This window comes from Narcine bancroftii, chromosome 7, assembly GCF_036971445.1.
Source record: "Narcine bancroftii isolate sNarBan1 chromosome 7, sNarBan1.hap1, whole genome shotgun sequence".
In the NCBI taxonomy this organism is placed as follows: domain Eukaryota; kingdom Metazoa; phylum Chordata; class Chondrichthyes; order Torpediniformes; family Narcinidae; genus Narcine; species Narcine bancroftii.
In genome coordinates this window covers 149,413,242-149,441,229 of record NC_091475.1, presented here as the reverse complement: position 1 = coordinate 149,441,229, position 27,988 = coordinate 149,413,242, and the positions used below count along the sequence as shown (strand labels likewise).

Here is a 27,988-nt window from a genome sequence, read left to right as displayed (position 1 = left end):
GATCTTTATCTATCTTTATTCCTAAATGTGACCATTTAAATTGTGTAACATCCTTACATTTAGTATAGTCTCCATTTGTTAGACATAATTTCACTTTTATCAGAATTAATCTTATAACCAGATATTTCACCATATTCTTTCAATCTTACAGATAAAAGTCTTAAAGAATTTATTAAATCTGTCAAGCAAATTAGTGCATCATCTTAAAATACATTAATTTTATATTCTTTTCCAACTTTAATACCTACAATGTTGGTATCTTTTCTAATTAAATCTGCTAAAGGCTCAATTGCTAAAATAAACAACAAAGATAAAGCACATCCTTGTCTCGTTGATCTAGTCAATGAAAATGTTGAAGAAATTTGTCCATTAGTTACCATTCTAGCAGAAGGCTTTTTATACAAAGTTTTAATCCAATCAATAAATATAGATCTAGCCTGAGGCAACTTCTTCGATCCAGACGGCTCCGTATCGTATTTTGAGAATAGAGTAGCCATGCCGACTCTAAGTGCAGCTGATGCTGAAGACTTGGACCCAGCTTCATTTGGCATCTTCCTGTACAGAAGCAAAGATTTCATTTTTTTTTACTGGTATTGTAATCAAACTGGTGCCAACAGAGCATCAGAGCCAAACATGGGCAAGTTAGGTGTTGAATTTTTTTCCACTTCTGTTGTCATAACAATGCTTTAAAAAAAAATGTTTTTGGATCTTTTTGATTTTCAGATTTTCTTTACTAAAATGTACTATAGTACATTTCCCCCTTCCTTCATTATCAGTTTCTTGCATTTTATTGCTTGTTCTCTTGGAATTGACCAATCTTCCTGATCTGGTATCCTCCACAAATTTTAAATTTCACCTCTGATTCCTGAGTTCAAATTATAAGCAGTGAGCAATTAATTTCAACAACTCCCAATCTTCTGTTTCATCATAATCCTGCTATTCATCAGGTCACAAGCTAAGTCATATACGTTGGAGCAGGAATAAAAACTTTTGGCAGATGAGTTCAGTGGAGCAGAAATGTGAGGTGTCTACGTCACATTTGAAAAATATAAAGTTGAATAGTTTCTAAATGAGAAACAAAAATCCTTGTTCTTAGACTGCCCTTGGCAATGAATGTACTTCTGAATATAGCAACAAAATTGTATGTAACTATATTTACAGCTTAAATGTATTTTGTAGCCTTTAATTTCAGACAAACTTGTTCAACTAATAAACTATCAAAATTGCCTTCCATATCCTCCTGATCTGACTCTTTTTTTTGTTTTAGCGGTATTTTCTGCATTAAGAAATCTTCAAGAGAAGATTCGCAGGTTGGAGCTTGAGCGAATGCAGGCAGAGGAAAACTTAAAACGCATCTCTAAGGAGACAGCAGAGTACAAAAAAATGTTAGATAAGAGCCAACGAGGAGACAATGATGTACGGACAGATGTAGCACAGGATAATAGAGGTTTGTTGAAGTGGGTTTTCTGTTTTAAAGTTTGAAAAAGTTTTCTAATTTTTCTTCAGTAATCCTTGTATGAAAATGCTTCTGATTTTGGTGTGCATTGCAAATAAACTGAAGAGTTGATCTGAATGTTTTTAAGGTGACAATCTGTTGAACCCACTCCTCTACTATTGCTCTTATGTTATATACTTATGTCTTCACCTGAGAACTTCTGATGCTACAAAGAAAATTATCCAAGTTTTGTTCAATTATTCTCTTGGCTTATACTTTCCAATTCGGGCAACAGCCTGGTGAAGCCCTTCTGCACTATATCTGAAGTCTCCAGATCCTTCCCAGTATATGGAAACCAGAACTCCACACAGTACTCCAAATGTTGCTTAAATATTCAAATGCAACATGGGTTCCCAACTTTTGTTTTCAGTGCCCTAATTGATGATGGAAAGCGTCCCTTTACTACTCTATCCCCTTGTCTTGGTACTTTCAGGGAGCTAAGGGTTTGCACCTAAAGATTCCTCTGTACATCAATGCTCCTCATGGTCCTGCTGTTTACTGTATACTTTTGCATTTGACCTCCCAAAATGCAGCCTCTCCCACTTGTCTTAATTAAACTCCGTCTGTAATGTTTCTGTCCAAATTTCAGAATCAGAATTTATTCTCATGAAAATGACACAAAATTTGTTGTTTTACAGCAACATCACAGTGTAAACATTTTGATGAACCAAGAAAAAGATGGTGAGGTAGTGTCTGTGGTTCATTGTTCATTCAGAAATTTGATGGCAGAGAGGAAAGAGCTGACCTTGTATTGCTGAGTGCTTGTCTTCAGGCACCATACCTTTTTCCCAATGGTAGCAGAGTGAAGAGGACATGGCCTGTGTGGTTGGGTCCTTGAGGATGGAGGCTGCTTTCTTAAGATACCACCTCTTGTAAATGTTTTTCATGGAGTGAAGACTGGTCCCTGTGATGTCACAGGCTGAGATAATAACCCTCTGGAGTTTTTCCTGTCCTGTACCTCCATACATGATGCAACCAGGTACACCTGTAGAAGTTTTCGAGCATCTTTAGAGATGTACTGAATTTTCTAAAACTCCTCACAAAGTATTTCTGCTGGCGAGCCTTCTTTGTGATTGCATTGACATGGATGCTCCAGGACAGATCCTCAAGTGATGTTTACACCTGGGAATTTGAAATTCTTGACCATCTCCACTGCTGACCCATCAATGAGGACTGGTTTGTGTTCTCCTGATTTCCTCTTAGTCTATAGTCATCTTCTTGGTTTTATTAACTTTATGAGGTAAATCACAAAAATCTGTAGACACCGTGGTTGAAGTAAAAACACAAAATGCTGGAGAACCTCAGCATGTAAAACGGAATAAGCCCAAAACGTCAGTTATGTATTTTTACTTTTGCTACACTACACTGTTTGACCTGCTGAGCTTCTCCAGCATTTTGTGTTTTTATTTGAGTGCAAGGTTGATTTTGTAAGACACCAGTCAACTAGCTGATCTATCTGTTTCCTCATTGCTATCAAACATTGGTAAATTTCCAACTGATCCTGTTATTCCATTGGACAACTTTTCTCACCATTTACAAATCCACCAATTTTGTGTCATATGCAAACATAATAGACATATTTTCATGCAGATCATTTATTTCTCAGAAAAAGGCAGATGTCCCTATACTGATTCTCCAATGAAACACTGGTCTGAATTAGAGAAACACTCCCTTATTGCTACCTGTCTTCTAAGTCAATTTTGACCTCACTGCCCTCTCTTTTCAATCATTATAGTTTGTCAAAAAAAATCAGATCAAATTTGTGAGATGGAACCAGCCTCACACAAAGCTGTGATTACTTTCCATTCTAAATCCATGCTTTTCCAAGTGCACGTAAATCTTGCTCCTAAGAATATTCTCCCAATAATTTCTTAACCACCACTGAAAGGATCACTGGCCTATAATTTCCTGGTTGGTCCCCAGTGTCTTTCTTAAATGAGGAACAACAATCTTCTGGAGCTAATGAGGATGGAAAGATCTCGATCAAGGTCCTAACATTTGCTTAACTTGCCTCCCTCGATATCTTGGCATAGATTGCATCAGGCTCTAGGGACCTATCCACCTCAATATTTTTCATGACCCTAAATTCTGCCTCCCCCATAATACTGACATTCCCTAGAATATCTACAGAATTGTTTTTTGTTTACACCAGCATCTGTATCCTATTTCTTCTGGCTCCAGGTATTACCATATTTGATAGCATACAAGATCCTCTTTTTTTTCTCCCCAAAATGACTCAGAAATATCCTCTGTGCCTTGTATGCAAAGTTGAAATTAAGATGATAATGGAGATGCCGGTAGTGATCGCGGTTGCTGCGTAGCTCACAGGCATCACTGCCATTTATTGCTAGGGTCTGGTGGTGGGCTGTCAGGGGTGGGGAGTGAGGAGGTGGGATCAGTGTGAGGGCTGGTGGCAGGCTGTCAGGAGATTCCTGCACTGCTCCTGTTACCCCGTTATCTCCCGGCAGCCCCCTATCAGTCCCCAAACCGATCCCACCACCTTGCTCCCTCCCAACAGCCTGCAAACTGATCCCACTGCACCGCTTTCCCTACCCCCCAGGAGTGAGCAAGTCACTGGGACCAGCACAGGGACCGACAGCAGTTTTCTGCTATAGCTCAGCTGCTTTTGTTTTCTTTTGTAAATTACAGCAATATTATTTCAAAAAGATTCTTTCTGTTGTCCTGGTTGCGTGCTTTGTCCAAGTTTATTTTCTGCTATACTATAGCTACATATTTCAATAACATTAAATGCTTACTCTTAAATACACTAAAAAAATAATATTCCCTGCTGAAGTGGGGGGTGGGGATGTCTTGTATGCCGTCAAAAGCGGTAATTTTCTCCTTGTTCCTGGGTCTATCCTAGCTATCCTCTTGCTTCTAATTTGTAATTCTTCTTGACCCTACTTGCCAACAATTTTTCACGATCCCTTTTATCCTTCCTGATTCTTTGTTGGAGTTCTTTCTTGCTTCTCACTGATCTTGGGGGAAACTGTCCTACGGTGAACTTATCAAGAAAGTTTTAAATAATTAAAAAAGTTACTTTGTGAAATAATTGCAGACTTTAGCCTAATTAGGAACAAATATGTGGTTAGCAAATCAATCATTTGAAAACTTTAACCTGTTTTACTTTTATGAGGGGGGGGGTGGGGGCAAAGCACAGCCAATTGGTTTTGTGCAATCCTAAATGTCATTGAGAAATAATCATCTGCTCAGTGATATTTTACTTACTTTTATTTATTCTATTTTTAGAATTTCTAATTGGAAGTGGCTTCTATTCTGAAATGACCTTTGTTGAAATGAAGGAATGTTGCTTTAATTCTCTGAATAGTATATTGTCTATTTTGATATTTGAAAATGTTTGTGAGAATGACCTTGTTGTTAAAGAGGCTACTATTTGTAGCAAAGAAAATAATTCCATAATTATTGTAATTTATTTTGACTAATTTACAGCCTTGGCAAGTCAGTTGTCAGCAGCGGAATCCCGTTGTAACATTCTGGAAAAACAGCTAGAATACATGAGAAAAATGGTCCAAAATGCTGAAATGGAACGAGGAGCAATGTTGCAGAGACAGGTAAAGCTGATAAGGTAGTTAAGCAGATTAAAATACTTGGGAGAGGGGATCAAATCTTAAAGGTGTTTCTCCAAAGCATTGCTTCAAATCACCTTGTATGTGGTTTTAGGAACTGAATATTGTTTTCATGCTAAATGAAAAGTTGTAATTTTCAAATGTGAAAGTTTACAATCGACATTTCTTTTTTTTTTTTGCAACTATACAGTCAATTTCAGAATGAATCCTCTATTTGATTTTGTGTAATTGTTGTTTCTTTTTGGACTGTTGAAAGAAATAAAAGATCAATATTACTGGCTGACAGTTTTGAAAGAAAGTAAACTGAAATGAATTGTTCCAATTTTAAAATCTAAAGCACTAAAATTAGTTGGCAATAGTGAATATTATTTTGCCAAATTTGTAAAATACTCTTAAAATTAATTCATGTCAAGAATGCCTTTCTATATGGACAGTTTTAAAACAGCTTTAACAGTTTTTGAAATTTTAATACATACTCTATCATTTTATCTCAAAGCCCAAATGTAATTCTGTGTCTTGTACTGTTGCCATTTAAAAAAAAAAATAGTATGTCATTTCTTATGCTTGCACGAATATTCCTCTTTTTCATTGTCACTTCAGACATAATGCCATTTAGTTCCAAGTTCCAAATAAGGTACAGGGAAATTGGAACAGGATAAGAGGATCTTGTAGCATTAGAAAGGGAAGTTTTAGTATGTGCATTTGAAATGTTACAGTAAAATTCAGGAATAGAAGCCTTTGACAATTGTGTATGAATCTCTAGACAAGAGTGTAAAAGGAGCAAGTTATGAGCATTTAGAGAATGAAGAAAATTATTGTAAAAACTAATTGCAACAGAAGAACTTCATTTTCAACAGACTCTGAAGCCAGAATAGTTTTGCTTCCAATAACAGCTTTTGCTGAGGACACTTAGTGCTCTTGACCAAACAAATTTCCCCCTCTATTGGATGTTAAGCAAAAAGCTTTAAGTACTGAGCAAACCTAGCAAATAACATCTATAATATGATTAATTTTGGATATTATATTTGAAAGCAAGAAGGATGAGTCATGACTCAAGTTTTCATATTTGGGTTGGACTAACTTTAGAGACACATTAACAGATGAAACCGCAGATGAACTATAGGGATCATTCAAAAGAAAAGCATTTGGAGAATTTCATAATTATGAACACTACTAAAGAACTCTGTGTGTAATTGGATAATGTTTCTCAATGAAAGATGTATGAAAGTCAAGATCACGTTGTATATCTGATTGTATATTTACAACCCAACGAAATGGTATCTCTCCAGACCATGGTGGATGTACAAAAATGCACAATACACAGGATATCTTCTTTGGCTTGGCTTCGCGGACGAAGATTTATGGAGGGGGTAAAAAGTCCACGTCAGCTGCAGGCTCGTTTGTGGCTGACCAGTCCGATGCGGGACAGGCAGACACGATTGCAGCGGTTGCAAGGGAAAATTGGTTGGTTGGGGTTGGGTGTTGGGTTTTTCCTCCTTTGCCTTTTGTCAGTGAGGTGGGCTCTGCGGTCTTCTTCAAAGGAGGCTGCTGCCCGCCAAACTGTGAGGCGCCAAGATGCACGGTTTGAGGCGTTATCAGCCCACTGGCGGTGGTCAATGTGGCAGGCACCAAGAGATTTCTTTAGGCTGTCCTTGTACCTTTTCTTTGGTGCACCTCTGTCACGGTGGCCAGTGGAGAGCTCGCCATATAATACGATCTTGGGAAAGCGATGGTCCTCCATTCTGGAGACGTGACCCATCCAGCGCAGCTGGATCTTCAGCAGCGTGGACTCGATGCTGTCGACCTCTGCCATCTCGAGTACCTCGACGTTAGGGGTGTGAGCGCTCCAATGGATGTTGAGGATGGAGCGGAGACAACGCTGGTGGAAGCGTTCTAGGAGCCGTAGGTGGTGCCGGTAGAGGACCCATGATTCGGAGCCGAACAGGAGTGTGGGTATGACAACGGCTCTGTATACGCTTATCTTTGTGAGGTTTTTCAGTTGGTTGTTTTTCCAGACTCTTTTGTGTAGTCTTCCAAAGGCGCTATTTGCCTTGGCGAGTCTGTTGTCTATCTCATTGTCGATCCTTGCATCTGATGAAATGGTGCAGCCGAGATAGGTAAACTGGTTGACCGTTTTGAGTTTTGTGTGCCCGATGGAGATGTGGGGGGGCTGGTAGTCATGGTGGGGAGCTGGCTGATGGAGGACCTCAGTTTTCTTCAGGCTGACTTCCAGGCCAAACATTTTGGCAGTTTCCGCAAAGCAGGACGTCAAGCGCTGAAGAGCTGGCTCTGAATGGGCAACTAAAGCGGCATCATCTGCAAAGAGTAGTTCACGGACAAGTTTCTCTTGTGTCTTGGTGTGAGCTCTTTTCAGTACCAATCTCTTTTCAGTACCAACCGCTCAGTCCAAGATTCCGCCCTGCTCCAGCTCCCTCAACAGCCCCTAAGGCTAGAGCTGGATGAGGTTCCCACCCTGGATGAGACATATAAGGCAATCGAACAACTGAAAAGTGGCAAAGCAGCAGGTATGGATGGAATCCCCCCAGAAGTCTGGAAGGCTGGCGGCAAAACTCTGCATGCCAAACTGCATGAGTTTTTCAAGCTTTGTTGGGACCAAGGTAAACTGCCTCAGGATCTTCGTGATGCCACCATCATCACCCTGTACAAAAACAAAGGCGAGAAATCAGACTGCTCAAACTACAGGGGAATCACGTTGCTCTCCATTGCAGGCAAAATCTTCGCTAGGATTCTACTAAATAGAATAATACCTAGTGTCGCTGAGAATATTCTCCCAGAATCACAGTGCGGCTTTCGCGCTAACAGAGGAACCACTGACATGGTTTTGCCCTCAGACAGCTCCAAGAAAAGTGTAGAGAACAAAACAAAGGACTCTACATCACCTTTGTTGACCTCACCAAAGCCTTCGACACCGTGAGCAGGAAAGGGCTTTGGCAAATACTAGAGCGCATCGGATGTCCCCCAAAGTTCCTCAACATGATTATCCAACTGCACGAAAACCAACAAGGTCGGGTCAGATACAGCAATGAGCTCTCTGAACCCTTCTCCATTAACAATGGCGTGAAGCAAGGCTGTGTTCTCGCACCAACCCTCTTTTCAATCTTCTTCAGCATGATGCTGAACCAAGCCATGAAAGACCCCAACAATGAAGACGCTGTTTACATCCGGTACCGCACGGATGGCAGTCTCTTCAATCTGAGGCGCCTGCAAGCTCACACCAAGACACAGGATATAATGATCACATAAATAATCAAAATAAATATATATAAATATTTGGGATGACTTTCATGGCATAGTGGAAGTTGCATAAATTAAAAAAGATACAAAGACATTAGCAAGATCTGAAATAAGAGCGAGAAACTGCCAGTAAAAAATATCACACCTAAAGTGCTAATAATTTTTACAAATGTAAGAGGATAAAGTGAACAATGATTGAGGCAAACAAATTATTGGCAATCATGAGGTGGCAGGCTATTTTGCATATTTATCCTTAAGACATTGAGGATAAGCTGTCAGAGTTGAAAATATAAAAATACAATGAGCTAGACTCAATTTTAAGAGCAAATTATAGATATGAATTTTTTTTTTAATGGGCTCTGCAAAGGCCTCAGAAAGATTTAGACCCAAGTACAAAAACTCAGGTATGAAAACCAAATGGGATAATTTTAACATTTATCTCCAGAAGTTGGGCTATGACAGAATTGTGGTATTCTTCAATATTAGCATTGCAGAATCAGATGGAGTTAAAAATAAGATCACTCATAACTACCTGACAAGTGATGAGCTAAGAGGATCTATTTTTTCCTCTGTGCTTATAATTTTTTTTGGGAGGTGATGCACAAAATTATATTCTCTGAAGTGACAAATTTGAATAAATACAGTACAATAAGAATAATGATTTCGATTGCATCCTTTTTTAAACCAGGCTTCTTTGGAAAAGAGCTCAATGGAGCATTCAGATTTGCACTCAAAGCTTGAAAAACTTGACTTAATTGAGCGAGAGTATCTCAAGCTCACAGCAACGCAGTCTGCAGCAGAGGTAAATGATACTATCTAAAATTTATTTCCTGATTTAAAATATCTTTTTATTTAGAAATAAATATATATTTGTCACTTAATGTTCAGTAATATTTTGGTATACTGTAAAGCTCCAATAAATTGGAAATCCTGATGGTTTGGCATCTGGTTCATCAGTAATGTCTGCTGCATTCCCTTTTGTTGTGGCCCTGGTTCATACACTTTCTTCCTGCTTGCTTGGCTTGCTGGACAGTTTATTATTTTGTGGATCAAAGTGAGTTATGCATTTAACTGCAGTCATCCAGAAAATCTGGTAATCTAGCACCACCAGAATCCTGAGAGAACTGAATTACCAATGTTTTACTGTAGTAGTAGTTTGAAGTCTATGCACAAAACTCCCTCACTCTTATTGGTAACTGGTAGATAGCAAGGAAGTTCCATTTGCCATCCTTTGTGCTGCACTATATTCTCAGACTAGGGATTAGAGCAGAATCTTGTTTTTGTTGGGCATACAGTTGATTACCTCATTCTTTGCTTGGGTTCTGTAGCATGTAAACCGGTTAAGCAGTACTGCTGTTGTACCTGTAATTGGGGTAAAAAAAAAAAAAATCATCAGTCTAATTCTAATCAAATTCAATGTTTAAATCATGCTTTAGTGACCTGATTAGCGAAAGGAAGTTAGAATTAAATGAGAGATGAGAAGCAAGTAGTAAAAAAAATATGTAATTTTAAATTCTGTACTAATTGACTTTTTATCTTCAATATAAAGGCTCAACATGAATAACAGCTTGTCATGTTTTCATTTTGAGTCATCACAGATATCCTTCTCTTGAGATGCGACTACAATAAATTAAGTACATATTTATTTTATCAAGCAAAACTTGATAATCTTCTATTTGGAGATCCTGATGGATGGCATCAGGCTTGCCAGCTGATGTTTGCCATAAGGCATAAGAACAGAAATAGGCTATTCAGCCCATCGTGTCTGCCACACCATTCAATTTTGAGCTGATCGGTTTTCCTACTCAGCCCCACTGCCTGTCCCTTTCTCCATGTGTCCTGGCTAAACAAGAGCCTATCTCTGCCTTAAATACACCCAATGCCATGCTCTTTTTTGTTGTATTCATTGGAATTTTGCTTATAATACCATGAAAATAACACATCAAAAATGTGAATTAAAAGTGTTTTGGGGTATTGATAGAAATGCCATATGATAGTTATGAGTGGAGCAGATCGATTTGGTAAGATTCTGAGCAGTTTTAACCTCTTGAAGCAGGGAACATAGCCTGCAGGAAACTGCTGAGTGGAGCAAGGGAGATGAGTGGGTGGACAATGGGACTGCTGCTGGGGAAGGCAGAAGTGTGTAAAATGGGCCATTATCGGGGTTAAGCTGAGAGTTAACCCCTTCAGACCCGCACTCCTGATGATCTTGCTCTCAAATACAAGATTGCTGGAGAAGAAAATGGGCTACCTGAGGCTGCATCTGAGCCAGAGAGAACTGCAAGGATGCTTTGCTCTGATGATTAATAGAAACATGGCTCCAGGACACTATTCCAGAACTCTGTGATCCAGCTGAATGGCCTTGTCTCCTTTAGGGCAGTCAGAAATCCTGCTGCTTCTGGCAAGACTGGAGGAGGGAGACTGCACCTCTACATCAGTGAGAACTGATGTGCCAATGTCTCTATTGTGAAATCCTGCTCAGCAGAGATAAAATACCTGCTGGTGAAATGCAGACTCTTCTACCTGCCCAGGGAATTCTTGACCTCAATGATTGCACAGTCTATGTTCCACCTTCAGTTAATGAGGGTGAAGCCATGAAAGAGCTCTATGGTGCCATCTGCAAAGCACAGATGACCTACCTTGATGGTGCCATGATTGTTGCTGGCGACTTCAATCACGCCAACCTGAAAATAGTTTTATCATAGTTTTAACAGCATGTCAACTTTGCCACCAGAGGAGAGAACACCCTGGATCAGGTGTACACCAATGTCCCTGGTTCTCCGTCTGCATACAGATCTGCCCCTCGCACATACCTTGGTTACTCGGATCACATATTCATCCAGCTAACCCTGGCGTACAGAGCGCTAGCAAAGCAAACTAGGTCAGTTCACAGGAAGATCAGGATGTGGCTGGGGGTAGGAGGGCACAGCAGCGTTACAAGACTGCTTTGAAAACATGGACAAGAGCTGTTTCAAGGAGGCAACCAGCTACAACTGTCATGTAAACATTAAGGGGTACACAAACTCATTGACTGGCTATACCAGCAAGTGCATTGAGGATGTCACTGAGATCAGCTGCTTCACCACCAGGGCTAACCAGAAACATGGGTGGATGCAGAGGTCCAGGTACTTCTCAGATTTCATGATGCTGCTTTCTGGACAGGGTGTAGAATGGCACTAAGATCAGCCAGGGCTGCACTCTCCTGTGCAATCGGAAGGCAAAGAAGGGGTGCACATCAAAGATCCAGAGACTGCTGTATGACAGCAGTGACACGAGGCACATGTGACAAGGGATCAAGACTATAATGGATCACAAATCAACCTTGCGAGTTGAGGACAATGACCCCTCCCATCCGAATAGACTGAGCGTGTCCCCCTGACAAATGGGCCCCCTGGATTGCCAGGGCCCAGGTGAAGAGAACCCTATCCAATGTGAACCCACACAAGGCGGTAGAATCAGACACCCTACCTGGTTGGGTACTGAAGGACTGCGCAGACCAATTTACTGAGGTCTTGATGGGCATTTTTTAAAATTTTTTTCATAAATATACATTTCTAAATTTTCCATTTTCATAATATGTAAATATATATGTAGATAACATTTTCTTACAAAACAAAACAACAATCCCCTCCCTCCCTCCCTCTTCCTAGTATAAATCTGTACACCAGAGCTTACAATTCAGTTTAAAAAAGAAAATCTTCATTGGGGAGGTCACTTTTATTTTTATAATAGTAGTGTAGAGGTTGCTACAACACACCACTGAACTCGGTGGGGTTTCCAGTAGAACTGTTTATTTGAATTTTGTGCGTGCGCTCCTTTAAGGCCAACGGGAGTTCCGTCCCACACAGCGGTGACGTATTCATGTGGCCTGGGGTGCAAACTGTGGCCTAAGCCACGAGGAAATGAGCAAGCCCTGACGGCGCCATCTTCTGCAGTTGCCCCGCCAGCGAGGCAGTACAAATGGGACTGGTTCGCTCAGAGATGTGGGCCGCCACACAACAAATTAACTGACTTATGTGTCCCACCGCTTGGGCGGCTGGCCCCTCTGTTTAGGTTGGGCTGTCTGCATGGGCTGGTTTAAGTCCACGTGTGCTGGCTTTAAGTCAATCGACTATGTAAAGTTCATCCCTGCCATAAATGTCTAGAGTAAAGGCCTTTCCTGATCAATGGAGGACTTTGTATGGGCCCTCATATGGGCGTTGCAGGGGGGTTGGGTGCGGGCCACACCGGATGAACACTAACTCCGCTGAGTCCAGCTCTTTGGGGATGTTCGCCGGGTGCTTGCCGTGGTGGGTAGGCGGTGGGGTTGCTAATGAAGCAAGCTTGTTGCGGAGATCCACGAGCAGGGCCCAGGTCTCACCTCCGGGTTCAGCACCTGTTCCGAAAGAATCCCATGAGTTTTGCGGACAACGCCTGGAGGTCTTCTTTTGGAGCCGTTAGAATGCCAAGCAGGACGCATGGCAGCTTGTCTGTCCAATTGGGTCCTCTTAGCCACGCCATGAGAGCCACCTTGAGGTGTCAGTAGAAACGTTCTACGAGTCCATTTGCTTGGGAATGATAGGCCGTGGTGTGGTGGAGTTTGATCCCCAAGTAGTTTGCCAGATGTGCCCAGAGGGCAGAGGTGAACTGGGCGTCCCTGTCGCTGGTCATGTGGGCTGGAACGCTGAAATGGGCGACCCAGTTTGTGAGCAGGGCTCTGGCGCAGGATTTTGCAGAAGTGTCCCTGATAGGGATGGCTTCCGGCCACCTCGTCGTCCAGTCGACCATGGTCAGGAGGTAGCGGGCATCCCTGGACACTGGTAGGGGGCCCACTATGTCAATGTGGATATGGTCAAACCTCCTGGCTGGCAGGTTGAAGTGCTGTATCGGGGCTCTGACATGGCGTTGAACTTTGGATGCTTGGCAAAGTGTGCATTTCCTCACCATTTGGGCCATTTGTTTCTTCAACCCATGCCAGATGAAACGTTCTGCCACCATGCACATCGTTGTCTTGACTGAGGTGTGAGCCAGATTGTGGATCATCCGGAATACTTCCTGCCTCCAATGCGGGGGGAATACTGGTCGTGGCGAGTCGGTCGAGACATCGCACAAGACCGTGTCGTGGCTGCCTGGCAGCTTCATGTCCTCAAGGCGCAGGCCGGTGATGGCGGTTCAGAGGGCCTGCATCTCTTCGTCGTCCCTCAGGGCCTGAGTTAATTGGCCATAGTTCAGGCCAGGGGACAAGTTGGAAAGCGTGTCGGCAACGACATTGTCTTTACCTGCCCGGTGTCAGAGTCAGTGGTAAACTCCAAGATGTAGGAAAGATGTCGCTGCTGGCGCACCAACCAGAAATCCTTAGCCATGGTGAGGACCTGAGTGGTCCGTGAAGGCGGTGAATGATCTGCCCTCCAGGAAGTAGCAGAAGTTCCTAATCAATAGGTTCAAGACCAGGAGTTCCTTGTCGAATGCACTGTACTTCAACTTGGGTGGTCGGAGGTGCCGGCTGAAGAATGCCAATGGGCACCAATCCTGTTGACCTTTTGCTCAATGGCGCCCCCAATAGCTGTGGCGAACGTGTCCACCGAGAATGCCGCGTGGGCGTCAGGTCATGGGTGGGCTAGTAGGGTGGCGCCGGCGAGGGTGATCTTGGTCTGCGGAAAGGCTGTCTCTGCCTCTTTGACCACTCGAGCGTCTTTTGTTTAGTGGAGATCAGGGTGAACAGTAGGCGCATTAAGCATGCAGCCCCGGAAAGAAATGGTGGTAGCAGTTGATCATCCCGGTGAACTCTTGCAGGCATTTGAGGATGTCTGGCCTGGGGAACTGTTGTATGGCCTTGACCTTGTCTTGCGTCAGTGCTGCCCCATTTTCGGTAATGGTATGGCCCAAGAACTGTTGCGACTCCTTCCCAAACTGACATTTGGCCACGTTGATGATGAGGCCAAATTCAGCCAGGCAGACGAACGCTGTGCGAATGTGGGTCTTGTGCTCATTGTGATCTCAACTAGCGATGAGGATGTCGTCAATATAGATGAACACAAAGTCCAAGTCTCTCCCCACTGCATCCATGAGCCGCTAGAAGGTTTGGACTGCGTTCTTCTGGCCAAATTATATCTGAAGGAATTTGAAAAGTCCAAATGGGGTGATGATGGCGGTCTTGCCAATGTCATCAGGGTGTATGGGGATCTGATGGCAGCCCCTGACTAAGTCAACCTTGGAGAAAACCTTGGCGCCGTGCAAGTTGGCCGTGAAGTCCTGGACGTGGGCGATGGGGTATCGGTCAGGCGTGGTTGCGTCGTTGAGCCAATGGTAGTCCCTCCACGGGTGCCAACACCCGGAGGCCTTGCGGACCATGTGCAGGGGAGAGGCCCAGGGGCTGTCTGAACTGCAAACTATGCCGAGCTCCTGGAAGTGGGAGAACTCCATTTTCGCTAACTGCAGCTTCTCCGTTGGCATTCGTCTGGCCTTGGCGTGGAGTGGACGGCCCTGCGTAGCAATGTGGTGGCGGACTCCCTGCTGGGGCATGGTGGCGGTAAGATGGTGGGGAGTACTCATCTTTGGGTGTGCATACGGTTGTTATCCCTGGGCTGTGCGTGCTGGACAGCTGTACCTGAACAATCTGTGTGCTGAAGGTCTTTATGTCGGTGCCGTTCGCTGCCCACAGGTTGGGGTCTCGTGCAGGTCTCGAGGGTGGTCGAGGGCAATGCGCTCAACTCTGCTCTGGTGTCCACCAGGAAACCCTGTCCATTGGTCTTGTCCACCATGTGTAAGAGGCGGTTCGTGTGGCCAGCTGTTGCAGCCGTCAGCAGCGGCTGGCCCAGTCGTTTCCCTGGTACGAGCAGGGTGGCGGCATTTGCAGGCTTGTGCTCCCCAGTGTAGGTGATAGTAGCACCAGGTCAGTTGGTGCTCCTCTGTCTTCTGTCTAGGGGCGTGCTTTGGTCGGCTGGGATCGGGGTGGGTGACATAGTTCTTGGTGGCATTGTTCTCTCGCTTAGTCCGCCACAACACATTGGCGTGGGCTGTGACCTTCCTGGGGTCCGAGAAATCCTCGTCCGCTAGCAGGAGCTGGATGTCTCTGGCATTTGTTTGAGGAAAGCTTGCTCAAACATCAGACAAGGTTTGTAACCTTCTGCCAGTGTGAGCATTTTGTCCATTAAGGCGGACAGGGCTCTGTCCCCCAGGCCATTGAGGTGCATCAACCTGGCCACGCGCTGCTGACGGGAGAGACCAAAGGTGATGAGGAGGAGGAGGATTTTGAGGGTGATATACTTGCCCCCCCCTCAGGAGGATCGTGGATTAGGTTGTCCACTCTGGCCGCCGTGTCTTCATTGAGGATGCTCACCACATGGTAGAACATGGTGGAGTCAGAGATGATTTGCTTAAGTCGAAACTGCACCTCTGCCTGCCGGAATCACTTGTGGGGGAGATGTGTCCAAAAGGGGAGGGGGGGGGGAGAGTTTCACAGAGACAGCACTGATCGCTTATGAATCCATGTTGTGAGACCAGATAACGTCTGGGCTGCTACAACACCGAAAACACACCACTGAACTCCGTGGGGTTTCCAGTAGAATTGTTTATTTGAATTTTGCGTGCGCCCCTTTAAGGCCAATGGGAGTTCTGTCCAGCACAGCGGTGATATCATCACATTGCCCGGGGCACGAACTGTGGCCTAAGCCACAAGGCAATGAGCAAGCCCCGACGGCACCTTCTTCTGCAGCTGCCCCGCCAGCGTGGCGGTACAAACGGGGCTGGTTTGCTCACAGAGATGTGCGCCGCCATAGTAGCACCTTTATATAATTTTTGCCCCAATATAGTCTAAATATGGGTTGCCATAGTTTTATAAATAAGTCGTATTTGTTCTTTGGATTGTAAGTGATTTTTTTTTTCCCCCCAAAAGAATACAACTGTTCATCTCTGATTTATGTAATATCTGTGGTGTGAAGTGTAATTGGTGTAGAAAATTATATTGTAATAATCTGTATCTTGCATTCATAATTGATGTCATGCTATCCAAAAACTAACCAGGCCAGCATCTTTCTTCATGAACATCTTAAACAATTCACTGCAGTAGTCCATCATTCCTGAAAGTTTTAAGACTGCCACTAACAGGCCTCAATAACTACTGCCCGTGGCACTGACCTCCGCCATTATGTAATGTTGAGAGTCTGGTGATATAATGCATCAAAGTACACTTCCCAGATACCCTGGACATGTTTTAATTTGCTTTTAGAAGAAATGGTTCCACAGACGATGTTATAGTCTTGTTCCTTCACCTGGATAATCAAGCCTCGTATGGCTGATGTTCATTGACTTCAGCTTAGTGTTTAATACGATCATTTCTCAGAGGCTGGTGGAGAAGCTGTCCTCACTGGGGCTCAATGCCTTTCTTTGTAACTGGATTCTGGACTTCTTAACGGAAAGACCACAGTGTGTCGGGGTCAGTAGCAGAAGGTCAAAAACTGTCATGCTGAGCGCTGGCGCACCTCAGGGCTGCATGCTAGGTTTGCTCCTGCTCGTGCTCTTGGCCCACGTCTGCTTTGCCAGATCCAGCTACAACAGTATCATCAAGTTTGCAGATGGAACAACAGTAATTGGCCTCATCAGCAACAACGGTGAGTCGTACTACAGAGAAGAGGTGAAAAATCTCAAGATATGGTGTGAGAGAGTAACAACCTGAGTCTTAACATGGACAAGACGAAGGAGATGATACTGGACTTCAGGAGGACCAGGACTGACCACCCTCCAATACACATGAACAAATCTGTAGTGGAGAGCATCAAGTTCTTTGGAGTTCATTTAACTAGTAACATCATGGATATGCATTTCCTCACTTGTCAGGAAGACACAACAGGATTGCACTTCCTGAGAAGACTGAAGTGGGCAAGGCTACAGGTCACCATTAGGTCAACTTTCTCCACTAGCTCCATTGAGAGTATTCTGACTGGCTGCAGTGTTGTACAGTTTCTGCAGAGAAGAGGGCATGCAAGATCATTGAGGGCACTTTTCACCCCACACATAACATCTTTCAGCTGCTCCTGTTGGAACAAAGATACAGGAATATCAGTGCCAGCACCACCAGGCTGAGAAACAGCTTCTTCCCACAGATGGTGAGAATGCTGAATGACCAAAGGAACTGCTCCCACTGACCATCCAACATTTTAATGTTCATGAAGCAATATTTATTTGTATTTATGAATATTTGTCCTGCATATGTATGTGTTAGGTCTGGTTGTGTGTCTGTGTGTTTTGCACTGTGGACCGTAGAACACTGAAGTGTTGGGTTGTACTTGTGCAATCAGATGACAATAAACTTGACGAGTCCAGGAAGTCTGACAGTGTAACACTACCAAATTCCAGAGTGTAACAATTAAAATTTATTTGATTAAATTTGCCTTTTCATACTCTTGATAAATTGAAAGCTAATTTGTTCTTGCATCCAGAAAAAAATATGTGAATTAGAACAGAAGTTACGTGAGGAAGAACATCAACGAAAACTAATCCAGGATAAAGCTGCACAGGTTTGTGCAAGCATTGTTATACACTCTTTTAAGTAGTTGGGGCCCACCATTACCAACAAAAAGTACTTAATTGTCATATTCAATATATAACATTCCTTAGGATCTAATCTAAGATTGGAGAGAAAATATTTAATTGTTATTGCTTGTGGATAGAGTTAGAAAATTTTAGATTTCTACCATTAAGACTATTAATCACATTTAATTAATAATACAGTGACTAAATTTTATGTGGTTCCATATGACAGCTGCCAAAAATTAGTATATGACCCAGGATAATATAAGGATATGGGGAGGAACTGCAGAATTGAACAATAATTATAGACTGCTATGAAGGGTTGCTGCCCACGTTCGTTCAAACACGATATTGATTTGATTACCTTTTTCAATTTAATACATCTTTTCTGTAAAATTAAGCTGTAATTCTTTGATCATATTTAAAGCTGTAATTCTTTGATCATATTTGTGTTTTAAAGTATGTATTTATTTAAATTTAGTTGCAGACTGGCCTGGAAAGAAATAGAATTTTGTTACAATCAGTGTCACCAATACAAGAACCAACACAACCAAGGGCAAAGAAAGTAAAGAACAAGAACCAGCATCTGGTGAAGGTAAATTTAATTGTGCTAAAGTTGATCACTATCTGGTGTGTAGGCGTTTAAAATGCTTTAGAACAAAAGCTTTTTGTGGTTTAGTGTGAGAATTGGTGGATAGAAAAGAAAATGGCAGCACTGCCATGGGTGCAGACCCGCAGTGAAACAGTGGGGTTCAATTACCGGCTGCTCCATCCAGGTTTTAAATGGCCTGTTAAAGGAACTGATGATGGTTTATTTTAAAATGCTGCAACTGAGAGTTCTGGGGCCAAAGTGGTGGTGCCTGTGTTCCGCAGTGGAAATTGTACTTCAATTAAGAGCCAGTAACTGCAGAAATCCAAGTATTTATATTAATTAAATTTGATGAACTGAAGATCAAAAGTATTGCCAAATGTTCTTATTCAAAATAATGCCAAAACTTCTTGTGTGTCCATATGAGACAGAAAACTGCATCTCAGTTTAATGCTGTGCCTTAAAGTTGGCAGCTCTAATATTACACACCTATTCAGCTCTTACAATCCTCCCTGGAAGTATCAGGCTTGGTTTGTGCTCATGTCGTATGAGCAAACTTGTACCTGCAAACATCTAATTTGACTGAAAATGGAATCAATTGGTGCGTATATTTTGAAATTAAAATTAGATTACTTATGATTTTTAAAGTTTTGATGGTCAACGTTTGGCAGTTGAGAGGAACCTTGATGAATTGAAATTGTCTAGTTAACGTGGTTTTCTCTCCTCTCTTTTAGAAATCTTGTACAAACCACTCTCATGCACAACCCCATTATCGCTTTAATCTGGGTGATATTCCATTTGTTGCAGGAAAAGTGAGTACTAACAATTGCACCAGTTTTGCATGTGCTACTATGTTGTCTTGTTTCTATTATACTACAGAATTATGTTTCTATTCATTTTAACCAACTCTTTATACAATTTCCAATGTTACCGATGGCTGATTACCTAGAATTTCTCATGTTTGTTTCAAATAGATATGTTCTTCAAGGAGTTTAAATATTGAAATATGTGCATATGAAATTTTAGATTTTTCCTATTTATTTTTGTAAGTACTTTTGACTGCACATCTCAATGAATGTATAGGATTCCAAAGCTTAGACTGGAATGCATTAGAATTCAATGGGAGTAATTGCACAGATTTTCCAGTTGACCATCTGTCAGGTTTGACTATATGTGAATGTTACTTTTTAAGTTTTAAAAAAAATTAGACATACAGCACGGTAACAGGCTCTTTTGGCCCTTGAGCCTGTGCTACCCAATTAACCTTCAACCCCTAGTATGTTATTTTTTTTGAACGGTGGGAGGAAACTGGAGCACCAAGGGAAAACCCACGTAGACACAGGGAGAATCTACAAACTCCTTATAGAGTGGGATTCAAACCCCTGTCCCATTCGCTGGTGCTATAACAGCATTGTGCAACTGTGCCGTCCCTAAATCATAGTTCAGTTAGAAGAAATGGCTGTCAAAAGAATAGCAAATCGGCTATTTTGTTTGATTAAGTTTATCGTATGTCTTTGTAATTTTAAAATTGTTTACAATTTTTTTTGGTATCCACAAAGCATTCAGATATCCACAATTTCAAGATGAGTTCAAGTTGATACAATGACAAGTGTTCATTTCCTGAGTATTCATGCAAGTCAACTCTAATGTGCATTCAGCAGTACAAAGTGGAAAAGCAAGAGCACATTACAATGTGTAGTGTTACAGTGAAAAGATCAATTAATACATAGCAATGGCAGCATGAGTTCATTCATGAGACATTATTTAGGAGTCTGATGACTGTGAGGAAAAATCTCTTTAAACCTTTTGTTTGCAATCTCACTCGAACCTTTGCACTAACAGGAGGGGGGAGAGTGTGATGGGGATGAGATGAGTTCTTTTTGTGTTGGCTGCTTTTCTGAGGCAGCAGGAGGTGTAGATGATGTTGATGGAGGGGAGGAAGATTTGTGCGATGATCTAAGCTGCATTCACCACCTATCGCAACTTCTGATCTTGGGCAGAGCAGCTCTTGTACCATGCTGTGATGCACTCAGTGAGGATGCTTTCAATGGGGCACCTGTAGATATGCTTGAACGATATTTCTTTGACCGAAGTGACATTGATGTCACTGAATATGGTAGGAGGTTGAGTACACCTCTTTGAGAGGTGCAGATGTTGAGCCTGATTATGGAGGAATTGCTGCTTCACGTTTTTCACTGAAAGCAAGTCAAGGATCCATTTTCAGGGGTGGGGGAGTTGCTGAGGTCAAGTGGCTTTGAGAGGTTGTGACTTTGGTGTGGGATCCCCACAAAGCTGTCAAAAGTTTGCAGCCAGCAGCTTGAGATAGGAGGCCATCACCCACCTAAATCTTTGCTCTGTTTTTCTTTCACTTGGACATATCTTAACAGCTTAGAGTCAGCATCCTATCAGCAGACTGTGGCCAAGGCGATGCTGAAAAAAATAGTTTACACAAAAATGCTGGAGTCATGCCGTGTTCTTTGCAAAAGAAAAACTTGATCCAAAGATCCATTATGCACAAAAATCTCCATTTTCAAACTCCAAAACAGTAAAGTGCCTCGACTGAGGAGGTTGTCATTATTAATTAATAATCATAAACTTTCTGATTTCCAAATTGAATAATGGGTCCCAAGTTTTATTTTTTGTATTCCACCTTCACTAATAATCTTTAGGTTTTTGGTCCAATATTTCTATTGATCAATTTATTTCAATTAGAGATTAAATTTTGTAAACGCATTCTTCCTATCTGATTTCTTTCTAACTCTGCACTGCATTTTACTTGCTGTACTGTGGGATGACTAGCTGAACTAATTGCAAAACCAACTTGCTCAATGCAAATTTCTCCCACTGGATCAATCAAGGACCTCACTCCCCACATGAGTCTCATGTGAGTGTTTTGTAATTTTAATCCAGGCCTCTAGTTACATATTATTCCCACAGTAAAACCCAGCCCTTCTGTCTGCCTTTAAGAACTTGAATGCGATAGAGGTCTTGGGATGGCCACTATCTTATGACAATCAAATGACCAGTGTCATTTGTTTATTAGAGATTTTAGATCTTTAGAAAAGCAAAAAGTAAAACATGAAAATCTGCAGACACCATAGTTGAAGTAAAAACACCAAGCTGGAGAAACTCGGCAAGTCAAGCAGTGTCCTTTATATCGCAAAGGTAAAAATACATAACTGACGTTTCGGGCTGAAACTTGGCCCAAAACTTCGGTTATGTATTTTAACCTTTGCTCATTTACTTACTCGTAGCTGTTGTTTAGAGATGCTGAGAGAAGCCTACCTTGCATTTTTTGGTCCTTTGTATCCTGTGTATTCATGTTGTGAATGACATTAATGTAAATTTTAAATTAAGTTCATATCCTCATAATATGCCACTTTATGTTTTAACCATTTTTGAATTTGTTTTTTTGAAAATTGTATTTAAGTTTTCCATACATGTAATCGTAGCCAGACACAATATACAATAATCAAATATTAGTATCAAATCCATTACATGATAATACATACCCCAACCCCCTCCCTCCCAAATAAACCCAAAGAAAAAAAATAAATAAGAAAAGCCATAAAGAAAAGGAAAACAAGAATAGAAACCTGGTTGCTGGAGGGCACCCCTCACTACATGGTGCTAGTCATTTGTATCTTTTAATACATCCACGGAGAGTAGTGAGGCTTGAGGAAAACATCTATAAATTAGGTCCCTCAATTTGTAAATACAGGCGTCAAATTTTCAAAAATACATCATACTTATTTCTCAGATTATAAGTAATGTTCTCCAAAGGAACGCAGCTATGCATCTCTGCGTTCCATCACTCTATACCTAGGTGCGTATCTGATTTCCATGTAACTGCTATATGTTTTCTGGCCAAGGCCATCTTTAAAAATTCTTTTTGATTATATAGATAATTTCAATTTGGGTCTTATCCCTTCAATATTACCTAATAAAAATAACATTAGATTTTGTGGAAATTTAATTCCTATAACCTGTTCAAAATAAATTGCCAAATTTGACCAAAAAAATTTACTTTTGGGCAAGACCAAGTAGAATGTAAAAAGGTACCTATCTGTTGACTACATCAAAAACACTGATTTGATAAATTTGATTTAAATTTGTTTAACATCTGTGGTGTGAGGTATAGTTCATGTATTGAACTAATTTATATCAAACATTTATAGTATTGTCCTACTTTCTCGACACAAATCTGACCAATTTTTTTCATCAATTTTAGTATTTAGATCAAAACCTCACCTCACTATCAAACCCTTAGACAAGGGTGGTGCTGTTAATCTGGCACACTGACCTCTACCTTGCTAAGGCCAGTGGACAGCTCTGACACCTCTTCCTATCAACCCCTCCCACAAGACTCCACCATCACCCATCAAGCCACTGTCTCCAACACCATCTCTCACCTCATTGACTCTTGGCACCTCCTCTCCCCCCCCCCCCCCACCCCCCACAAGGCCACCAACCATCCTCGCACTGCCCATTTCTACTTTCCATGCAAGCTACATAATCCTAACCTTCCAGGCAGACCCATTGACTCTGCTTGCTCTTGCCCCATGGAATTAATTTCATCCTACCTTGACTCCGTCTTTTCTCCCCTAGTTCAATCCCTCCCCACCTACATCCATGGCATCTCACACACTTTCCACCTCCTCACCAACTTCAGATTCCCTGAACCGGACTGCCTCATCATCATGATGGATGTCCAATCCCTTTACACTTCCATTCCCCACACAGAAGGCCTCAAAGCATTTTGCTTTTTCCTGGACCTCAGACCTGAGCCGTCACCTTCCTCCACCACCTTTTTCCATCTGGCAGAACTTGTCCTCACCTTTAACAATTTTTCCTTTAATTCAACCCACTACCTCCAGATTAAAGGAGTAGCCTTGGGTACCTGCATGAGTCCCAGCTATGTCTGTCTGTGGGTTTTGTGGAGAAAAACATATGACAAGCCTACACAAGCAAGACCTCCTACCTCCACCCCCCAACTTTTCCTCCGGTACATCGACGACTACATCAGGGCGGCCTCATGCACCCGCTATGAGCTCGTCAGTTTCGCGATCAATTTCCACTCTGACCTCAAACCCACCTGGTCCATCTCTGATGACCCTCTCCCTTTTCTGGATCTCTCGGTCTTCATCTCGGGAGACAGACTCTCCACTGACATTTATTGCAATCCTCTAACTCCCACAACTACTTGGACTACATGTCCTCACACCCCTGTAAGGAGTCTATCTCCTTCTCGTAATTTCTCAGTCTCTGCCGCATCTGCTCCCAAGATTAAGTCTTCCAGTCCAAAGCCTCTGAAATGTCTATCTTCTTCCACAAACGTGGCTTCCCCTCCACCACTCTTAACTCGGCCCTCACCCACATCTCCTCCATTCCCTGCTTATCTGCCTGAGCCCCCCTCGTCCTCATCAGCCTCCGCATCCAACACATTATCTGCTGAAATTTCCGGCCATTACCACAGGACCCCACCACCAGACACATATTTCCTTCCTTCTCCTCTCCCCTCTCAGTCTTCTGTAGGGACCACTCCCTCCATGACTCCCTTGTGCACTCATCCCTCCTCACGCATCCCCCCCCCCTCACCCCGGGCATCAGCCATTGTGTTCGTAGGAGGTGTAATACCTGCACCCACACCTCCCTCACCATGGTCCGAGGTCCCAAACAGACCTTTCAGGTGACCTCCAAAGAACTCATTTACTTCATCCAGGGCCCCTCTGTGGCCTTCTCTGCATTGGAGAGACCGGTTGCAGATTAGGAGATCGCTTCACTCAGCACCTCCTCTCTGTCCGCAACAAAAGCGACCTCCCTGTAGCCAACCATTTCAATTCTGAGACACACTTTCAAGCTCAAGTCTGTCCATGGCCTTTCACACTACCTCACCCTGAGCACCCGCAGATTGGAGGAACAGCACTTCATTTTTCGTCTGGGCACTCTCCAATCCCAGGGCATGAACATCAAGTTCACTGCATTCCACTAATCAGCTTGTCTTTTCCCCCCCCCCCCACCCCTTAACTAGTCATTCCAGTTCTTACTTCCTTTCACTCTCCACCTAGCCTAGATTCCTCCACCCACCCCCTTCCTATGGTCCTTCCCTGCCTCACCCTCCACCTATCATCTCCCACCTTCACCACCCCTCCCCTCCCCCCCCCACTTTGTTCAGACATCTCTCATGGTCCCCCATACCCTGATGAAGGGCTTAAGCCCGAAACGTTAGTGATGTATCTTTACCTTTGTTACATAAAGGGACTGCTTGATCTGTGGGGTTTCTCCAGCATTTGTGTGTTTTTTCACTTAACCATGGTGTCAACAGGATCCTGTGTTTTACCTCTTAGTATTTAGATCTGTCTCCCAATGTTGTCTGGACCTAGGTATTCCCTGTTTAAAAGTCCTCTTTTACAATAAAGTATACATAGCTGAAATAAATTTCCTGATATATTTACTACATATCAACATATCTACATCACTGTATTTTGGTAAGAGATAAACCCAATTTATCTAAATAAGCCTTTAATTGCTAGTAACAAAAAAATGTATTGTTTGGTATCTGATAATTCTAATTGTTCAAATGACATTAAATTCTTTCCTTCATAACAATCTTCTATATATCTAATTCCTTTCTGAGTCCAAATGTTTAAAAATGGGTTATCCATTAAAAATGGAGTAAAACGATTTTGTATCAAAGGCATTTTAGATAGGACAGCTATTTTCATTCCAATTTCAACATTTTTGAATTTGAAATAAAGTTGCTGCAGTAATGGATGAAACACAGAAGACAATATCTGCTTGGATCTCTCAAACAACATCTTTTTGTACAAAGGGATTTTAATTCAGGAATAAATATTGGCCGATCCATCCATTTAGCTATCTGATATTTAACAGGGTCATTTAGCCTCTTGTGCTCATCTGAAAGAAAATACCGTACAACTCTGATTATCTGAAATCAGATACTCCGAAATCCTCACTCGACATGAAATTATAACAATGATTGTCCTCATTTCAGGTAACTCCCTCCCCTCTCTCATTCTATTTCTTCCTTACCTACCCCTATTGACTTTTCTCTCCCTCTCAAACTGTGCCTCCTAACTGCAAGCAGACAGAAGAATCCCTTGTCCCGGTATCTTCAAGGAGAGTGGCTGCCCAAGCACTGCATCAATCCGACATGGGGCAGTCCCACTTCCGTCAAAGTTGAGACTATTCGTAAGTTCACCAAGCCAACTACGGTCAAAGGTTTGCAGGAGTTCGTTGGGATGGTCAATTTCTACCATCACTTCCTGCCGCCAGCTGCCAGGATCATGTAACCTCTTTTTCAAGCTGCTGTCCGGTCAGACCAAAGAACTCCACTGGGATGCGGTGTCTGCGGCAGCTTTTGACCAGGCCAAAGACACTCTGGCAAATGCCACCCTTCTGCACGTTGATATGCCCACTGGCCTCACAGTTGGCGCATCCAACACGGCCGTTGGCGGCATCCTGGAGCAGCTGATTGATGGACACTGGAGACAGCTTGCTTTCTTCAGCAGACATCTGTGGACCCCCCCCCCCCCCACCAGAGCAGAAGAGGAGTGCGTTGTTCGACAGGGAGTTGTAGCCTTCTTCCTCGCCGTATGCCATTTCGCTATTTCCTCAAAGGGCAGTCTTCATCGATCACAAGCCCCACACTTTGGCCTTTGCCAAGATGTCAGATCCATGGTCGGCAAGGCAGCAGTGTTGCCTCTCTTGTATCTCAGAGAACATAATGGTTATCAAGCAATATTTCTGGCAAGAATAACCTTGTGGCTGACACTGTCCTGCACATCCATTCTGACTGTGCACTCCCTGTCACACGGAATTGACCATACTGTGCTCATAGCTGCCCAGTGACAGGATGGTGATACCATCCTACCTCACTGCAGTCTCAGGGCTACAGCTGGAAGACATTTGTTTCAAGCCATTGGAAGCCACACTTTTCTGTGACATGTCCACTGGCCGACCTAGGTCCATCATTCTCGCTGCGTGGAGGCATTGTGTCTTCGACCCGCTACATGGGTTGGCCCACCTATCCATCCGGGCGACAACTCAACAGATTCCAGAGAGATTCATGTGGCATGACCTGCGTAAACAGGTCGGCCACTGGGCCAGAACTTGCCTGCGCTGTCAGACATCCAAGGTGCAGGAGGCATGTGAAAGCCTCTCTTCAGTCCTTCCCGCCCACATACAGATGATTTGATCACATCCACGTGGACATCGTCAGGCTGTTGCCGGTTTCCAGAGGCGCTGTGTAGCTGTTCACAATGGTGAACATGTTCACTAGATGGCTGGAAGCTGTCCCACTCTCAGACACCTCCATGACCTCCTGCTCCAGGTCCCTCATTGCCAATTGGATAACCCGTTTCTGCCTTCTTTCCAATATCACGTTGGACGAGGGGCCACAGTTCATGTCCGGCCTATGGGCAGCATTGACACAGATTCTTTGGACCCAGTTACATTACGTCACAGCCTACCACCCACAATCTAATGTCCTGGTGGAAAGGTTCCATCAGCATTTGAAGATGGCCCTCGTGGTGCGGCTCCGAGGCCTGGATTGGGTGGACGAGCTGCCTTGGGAGCTCCTTGGCATCCGCACAGCGCCAAAAGAGGATTTGGTCACGTCCTCTGCTGACACCTCTATGGGACCCTGCTGACAGTACCAGGAATGTTTGTGTATCTGATTGCAGCCAGGAGGAAATCCCTTCGGCCCTGCTAACGTGACTTCACAAGAAGGTGGGTACCTTGGTCCCCGTACCAACCTCATGCCACTGTCCAGCTCCATTCTACATCCCAAAGGATCTCGAAGACTGCGAATACATCTTCATAAGGAGAGGGGCGCATCAGACACCCCTTCAGTGCCCATACGAGTATTCATACAAAGTGTTACGACACAATGGGACAACATTGGTGGTAGGCAGGGAATGCTTACGGTTGACCGCCTCAAACCAGCTCACTTGAACCTCCACCAACCAGTAACTGTTGCAGCCCTTCAGCAGAGAGGTCGGCCTCCCAAATGTACAGACTGTTTACAAACTGTAGACTTGGTACCTTTGAACGCCAGTTCTGGGAAGGGTCATGTAGCAGGCTGTATTGATTCACAAGCAAACTGAGTCACGGAGGTGCAGACTCGCACTGGGCTGACATCACAATCGTCCTGGTGGGAGGGGCAGAAAAGGATCATGGGAGTGATGCTGATGAGCTCTGAGAGATCCAGTAAAGTAAGTTGGTTGGTTCAACTCACTCACAGCTTCTGTGTGTGTGTTTTTTTTTCATCGTTACACAGCATACCGACCACAATATGTTCTTTAAAAGAAAAGCATTTTGCCTATTCCATTTTTGGTTAATCTAAGAATAGAGTTCATTGATTAAAGATAACAAATTTCTCCATGACTGTAAGAGATGCAGGGGTATTCTTGAGAAAGTACTCTATTTGCCCTGATTAATTCCCTCTTAAGAGTACTCTGACATCTCTTACTGATGCGGAGGGTCTTTGGGTGAACAGGATGATTGAGAATACTTCCTTTCATTGGGTGGGGC

The 27,988-nt window shown here is 43.1% G+C and overlaps 1 protein-coding gene and 1 long non-coding RNA gene across 8 annotated transcripts in view; one reads left to right on the top strand and one right to left on the bottom strand.

Moving 5' to 3' along the window:
- Positions 1 to 27,988, top strand: part of LOC138739202 (centrosomal protein of 57 kDa-like) — a 56,541-nt gene that overhangs the window by 16,139 nt on the left and 12,414 nt on the right. For all 4 annotated transcript variants that reach the window (XM_069890783.1, XM_069890784.1, XM_069890782.1 and 1 more), the window contains 6 exons: positions 1,268 to 1,447; positions 4,946 to 5,067; positions 9,026 to 9,139; positions 17,754 to 17,831; positions 18,326 to 18,439; positions 19,168 to 19,245. In XM_069890783.1, the coding sequence (XP_069746884.1) occupies positions 1,268 to 1,447; positions 4,946 to 5,067; positions 9,026 to 9,139; positions 17,754 to 17,831; positions 18,326 to 18,439; positions 19,168 to 19,245 (686 nt within the window). The remainder of the gene's footprint in view (positions 1 to 1,267; positions 1,448 to 4,945; positions 5,068 to 9,025; positions 9,140 to 17,753; positions 17,832 to 18,325; positions 18,440 to 19,167; positions 19,246 to 27,988) is intronic.
- LOC138739204 (uncharacterized) lies at positions 35 to 27,696 on the bottom strand. 4 transcript variants are annotated; one of them, XR_011342087.1, is made up of 4 exons: positions 27,500 to 27,674; positions 20,775 to 20,863; positions 9,641 to 9,699; positions 35 to 555 (listed from the first exon to the last, which is right to left on the bottom strand). It is a non-coding gene; the product is annotated as an uncharacterized lncRNA (long non-coding RNA). The 4 variants fall into 4 exon arrangements; XR_011342085.1 differs by lacking the exon at positions 35 to 555 and having other exon boundaries at positions 9,170 to 9,699; positions 25,487 to 27,696; XR_011342086.1 differs by lacking the exon at positions 35 to 555 and having other exon boundaries at positions 9,170 to 9,699; positions 25,491 to 27,696.